This window comes from Magnolia sinica, chromosome 5 (assembly GCF_029962835.1).
Source record: "Magnolia sinica isolate HGM2019 chromosome 5, MsV1, whole genome shotgun sequence".
NCBI classification, from domain to species: Eukaryota; Viridiplantae; Streptophyta; class Magnoliopsida; order Magnoliales; family Magnoliaceae; genus Magnolia; species Magnolia sinica.
The window spans coordinates 5,395,057-5,400,960 of record NC_080577.1 but is presented as its reverse complement, the minus strand read 5'-3'; the positions used below and the strand labels follow the sequence as shown (position 1 = coordinate 5,400,960).

At 44.2% G+C, this 5,904-nt stretch overlaps 1 protein-coding gene across 3 annotated transcripts; it reads left to right on the top strand.

Annotated features, from left to right (window-relative positions):
• Positions 1–607: 607 nt before the first annotated feature.
• Positions 608–4,256, top strand: LOC131245229 (probable L-cysteine desulfhydrase, chloroplastic). 3 transcript variants are annotated; one of them, XM_058244540.1, is made up of 2 exons: positions 608–2,049; positions 4,033–4,256. In XM_058244540.1, exon 1 carries the CDS (start codon positions 674–676, stop codon positions 2,042–2,044), a length of 1,371 nt encoding a protein of 456 aa, XP_058100523.1. In that variant the 5' UTR covers positions 608–673; the 3' UTR covers positions 2,045–2,049; positions 4,033–4,256. The 3 variants fall into 3 exon arrangements, with proteins under 3 accessions (XP_058100523.1, XP_058100524.1, XP_058100525.1); XM_058244541.1 differs by lacking the exon at positions 4,033–4,256 and adding an exon at positions 3,454–4,000; XM_058244542.1 differs by lacking the exon at positions 4,033–4,256 and adding an exon at positions 3,421–4,000.
• The last annotated feature ends 1,648 nt before the right edge of the window (positions 4,257–5,904 follow it).

Here is a 5,904-nt window from a genome sequence, read left to right as displayed (position 1 = left end):
CACACCAAAGAAAATAATGTGAATTTAATGGGTTGACAAATTCTTGGAGTCATAGAAGTATGCGTTGAGCTGATATTTGCATTTTAATTTCATCCTGTCTGTATGGTCCGATGAACAATTTGAATAACAAATAAATCTCAATGTAGGCCTTGGGTAGGTTTCAATGATAGAATACATTATTCTCACTTTTGTATGGTCCACTTGAGCTGTGGATATATTTCAATTTTGATTTCAATCCTAAAATAAGCTAGGAAAATAGTAAAAAAGATGGACGCCTGGTCAAGGGTTCGAGTTCCCACTTGTTCTTGCTCTTGGTCCGGTGGTAGACTGAGTTTCAACGGCTGGTCAAGGCTTCGAGTACCCATGGGTGGTGAAATTCCACCATGGCGTGAGTGTGTGGTGGTGTTGTGTGCGTGAGTATAAATTTCTTTTTTTTAAAAGGCTGGAAAAATAGTAAGAAAGATGGACGGCGTGGATAAATCACGTGCATTCACGGTGGTTCCAATGGAGTCTATTCAGTAATACAGAGGGCGTACAGAACGTACGCAATCCGATTTCAAATCCAAAAAGGGAAGAAAAAAATTACGAGAACCCCCCCGACCCCCCTTCCATTTTTTGCCGAACACCCCGCGTTCATCCAAAAACCCTAACCTCCCTACTGCCCCGCCTAGCGATGGACCCTCCTCCTTCCACAGCCGTCGATCCCAAATCCAACGGCTCATATTCCACCATCGAGAACCACAGCCCATCCAAAAGGCCCAAGCTCTCCTCACCAAACCCCGTCTCCGAATTCTCCCATCACGACCCTACCGTCGCCCGCATCAACAACGGCAGCTTCGGCAGCTGCCCTTCCTCGATCCTGGCCGTCCAATCCTCCTACAAGGCTCTCTTCCTCCGCCAGCCGGATGATTTCTACTTCAATGGTCTCAAGCCCGCCATCCTCCGATCCCGATCGTCCATCAAGGACCTCATCAACGCCGATGACGTGGACGAGGTCTCGATTGTCGACAACGCCACCACAGCCTCCGCGATCGTCCTCCAGCAGATCTCCCGCGCCTTCTCCGAGGGCAGGTTCTCGCCGGGCGACGCGGTCGTGATGCTGCACTACGCCTACGGCGCCGTGAAGAAGTCCATCGAAGCTTACGTGGTCCGTGCCGGGGGCCACATCATCGAGGTCCATCTACCGTTCCCGGTCAGCTCCAACGACGAAATCGTGCTTGAATTCAGGAAGGCGCTGGAGAAGGGGAAATCCGACGGTCGGAGAGTGAGGCTGGCGGTGATCGACCACATCACGTCGATGCCGACAGTACTGATCCCGGTGAAGGAGCTGACTAGGATTTGCAGGGAGGAGGGCGTCGATCAGGTGTTTGTTGATGCGGCTCATGCGATTGGGAATGTCGAGGTTGACATGAAGGACATTGGCGCCGATTTCTACACCAGCAATCTGTACAAGTGGTTCTTCTGCCCCCCGTCTGTGGCGTTCTTGTACTGCCGGAAGTCGTTGGCCGCATCCGATCTGCATCACCCGGTGGTATCGCACGTGTATGGAAATGGGCTGGCGATTGAGAGCGCTTGGATTGGGAACAGGGATTACAGCGCGCAGCTCGTCGTCCCTGAAGCGATCGAATTTATCAACAGGTTCGAAGGCGGGATCGAAGGCATTAGGAAGAGGAACCATGAGGCGGTTGTTGAGATGGGGCAGATGCTCGTGAAGTCGTGGGGGACCCACCTGGGGACGCCCCCCAACATGTGTACCAGCATGATCATGGTGGGGTTGCCTGGCTGTTTGAGGATTTCGAGTGATCGGGATACATTGAAGCTGAGGAGTTATTTGAGGGAGTGTTTCGGGGTCGAAGTTCCAATATATTATCAGGCAGCAAGAGATGGGGAGATTGAAGGGCAGGAGGTGGGCAGGTTGGTGACTGGGTATGCAAGGATTTCTCATCAGGTTTATAACAAGGTTGATGATTACTATAAGTTCAGGGATGCAATAAACAAGCTTGTTCAGGATGGGTTTACTTGCGAAATGCTTCCATCTAACTGATAACGGTATGCGTTCTTTCAGCAATGAAATTGAAATGCAGGATGTTTGATGTGTTTGGTATTAGATAGATGAGGAAATGAAGAACACGTGGTAATTACCATATGTTCGAGCTATATTGCCCCCATGATATGTGTGTGCCATCTAGCTTATTCCTTAGATATACCTCCCAAGTTAGTTCTAGTCACCAAAGTCCAGCTTAATGCATAATTGTGTGGGCCACACCAAAAGAGATCAATGCAGGACAAATGTCCACCAGAGAAACTTCCTTGGAATTTAGGGTTCACCTTGTTGTTTAAACGCCATCCATACCAGTCATCAGGTGCACCGACCTGAATGAAGAGACGCACCCGAACTCATATCATTAAAAAACTCAGGTGAGCTAGACCATGTAAATAAATAGGTTTTAGAAGTCATCACTTGTTGCTTCCTGTAGTGTGTTCCACCTGAGTTTTGGATCAAGATGATTCTTTGTATGTGTGGTGAACATGAGGAGCTGCAACAGATTGCTTGTTTGGATTCTACATAAGCATTATGTGTGGGCTCCACTCAGCTTGAATGCTGTGTGGGCCCCACAGCTTGAACGCATGGTATTTACCATGCATGTGGATGAAAATGATCACATGAAGTGATGTTATGCACACATGCTCATTTGCAAATTTCTTCATTTTTGTAGGATATAGGCATGCTAACAGCTTCAAACCATCACTGGTTGGAGCTTCTTTGTACATGATTAGTCATTGTTTGTAATGTAGATATCTGTTGAAAAATGAAAATCTTCAGACCATGCCTGACTATTTGGTGTGAGTTTGTGTTTACTGTACTCATATGACTATTCTTTATTGTGTTTTCATACGCTTAGGTTGTGTTATGTGTTCCTTTTTTAGCCCGAGATGGGGTGTACTCTGCCCAGTTGAGAATTGGATAAGAGTGGGATGGTGCTTTCTTAAGCTCAATTGAGACTTTTTATCGGCTGCTTGTACTTGGGTCACAGAACCAATCCATATTTTGCTACTTCTGAAAGGATCCTTAATGGATGGGATGAGATGAGTTTCTATGTTTTACAGATATCTTTTTGTGGACATATCTAAAAGTATATTAAAAATTTAAAATACAAGAACAAAGAGGCAAATCCTTGTTGTTTAATCCAGTGTCTTGTCCCTTAAAAAGCAATTCAATACAGCTCTTTTATCATATTGTATCGGCACAAGCTAGATTAGTCATGTATACACTTTCACTGCATTTTCTATCTGCCTCAAATATCTGATGTGGAAGTAAGTATAGACCATGGTTAGTTACCTGTTCTTCTTGAAACATCCTTTGATGAATGTCTTAAGAATACATGTGAATTTAGTTTTGTTTGCTTTGTTTGTTCTCAGCACCTGTTTCACCATCATCTAACTTCCTATCAGATTTCTAATTTACTCTAAAGCAACTTCACATTAAGGCAAATTATAATCCAACAAAACAGAGATATCAATAAGATGCAAAAGTCTCCATTGTATATGCTTCAAATCACCCTTTGTTCATGGGGGATGATTTTTCCTGAATTTTGACATCTGTGTACACCATATGACATCCGTACACCTAAGGAAGGCTGTCTTCCTGAATTTCGACATCCGTGCACCTAGGAGATATTGCTGCAACATGCTCAACAACATGTGAGATTGTAAGGCCCTGTTGGGTTGGATTAGGTTATTGGGAATCCTAAAAAAAACAGTGAGCTTCCTGTATTCCTCTTAATCTTCTTATTATTGTAAGACTTGCTACATCGCTTTTATAATCTATTACATGAATTACAAGGAACACACCATATGAAAATAGTCATGCCTTGTGTGGTGGGACCCCATAATATTGAAGAAACAGAATCATCAGCTGATGGGTGTTGGTAGTCTGTTGAATATCTATGAATATTTCCTGTACAGTTCAGTAATAACAATGCAGGGGTATTTCTGAGAATCAAGTAACAGTAGTTTTTCTCCCATATGCAGGTGATCTAGACTTGTCAAAGTTGGTGTATGGCCCACCTATGATGCAATGCAGATGTGTTTTGGAATAATGCAGTTCTAAAAGTTGAATGTGGCAGATCATTTTGTATGCATAGATCCACCATACATCTGCTTAAGTGCACATCAACCCATTTTGTCCAAGACATGGGTCCCACTCTGGATGGGCATGACCAAATATCTACGGGATTTGCATGATTTAGTTGCTAGATTTGTGGGCTATCAAATGGACGGATGAAAATAAAAAATTCTGACAATCCAAGGTCGACCGAATAAATCAAACCGCTAGGATCTTGTTCAAAATGTAAGCACCACGATCTGGACCATCACGCTTGGTGCACGGTATATGACATGTACAGTAGTCGTCCATGGTCCAACATCGGACGTAGGGGTGGAAATGGACCTGGTCTTGTCCTGGTCAGGATCATCCAGCGGCTGACCTGATTACTAATCAGAACTAAAAGTCAATCTGGTTCCGGCCCATTGTTATTTGAACCTGTAATTTCAAGGCCATCACTGCCCATTAACATCCTAATCAGAACTAAAAGTCAATCTGGGTCCGGCCTATCTAACCCTTCTGTTCTTCGGGCTCTAAAAAAGGCCTATTATGATCTAGTGGGCCTATGTAACAGGCCTAACACTATCTCTAATCGGGTTCATACAGTTAACAGGCTTATAATAAACTAGTGGGCCTATGTACAGGCCTAACACTAAGGGGTGTACACGAACCAGGCTAGCTCGGTTAGCTCGCCCGACTCGACTCGAAAAAGCTCAATTCAGCTTGGTTCGAAGCTGAGTTCGAGCCGAGTTGAGCTGATTTTTTGAGCTTGAAAATGAGTTCGAGCCAAGTTCGAGCAGGCCCAGCTCGACTCGACTTGGATCGAATCCAGCTCGAATTGAACTTGGATCGAACTAGTTCGGTGACTCGATTACTTTGCCATTGATACTGCTCACCAAGTGTTTGATGAAATGACTCAATGAAGTGTGGCTGGTGGCAAGGAAGGTTACATGAAACAAATACCTTTTTTTTCTTGATTTTTCTTGGTTTTTATGTTGCTTAGAAGGTGTTTGATTAAGTACTTGTAAAATCATTGCTTCTGTTTCATATACAGAGGGATTTTGAAGGTGCAGTCCAGGTGTTTGTGGAAATGCCTCAATGGCGAACTCGGCCCGAGCTGGCCCAAGCTGTTGACCGAACCGAGCCGAGCTGGCTAGTCAGGCTCGAGGACCGAGCCAAGCTGAGTTCGAGCTGAGGTCAGCTAGTGGCTGAGCCGAGTCGAGATAAGGCCAGCTCAACTTGCTTCGACTTGATGTACAACCCTACTAACAGTCTCTAAACGGGCCCATACAGCTACATTATGGCAACCAACCCACTTAAAGTGCATCAAACCCAGGCCTGGCCCAACCCGACCAGCCCCATTTATTTGTGATCGGGATGGCCTCAACCAGCCCAGCAGGACCCAACTTATGTTTAAGAAGAGAATGTGTGGGACAGACCCACACTGGCCTAATCAGTGAATACGCACACTAAAGCCACATTAATAGAATGATGTGAATCATCCAAACGTTGGACATTTAAATGGATGGTTATAAAATGTTGTTGAGTCACTTGTTTGTAATTCTTCCATTTGTGGCCCAAAGATTAGAATTTCCTCCTTTTTTCAAAAACCAAAGTTTATATATTTCAATGAGGTTATAATAATCATTCTATCAAATAGCATACACATGTATAAAGACACACACATACTAATTTGGGACATGAAAGCTAATTTTGTTAATTGAATAGAGGTATTGGGAATACAAGTTCCTAAATGAAAATTTGGAATTTCAGTGCATTTCAAACAAATACAGCTTTGT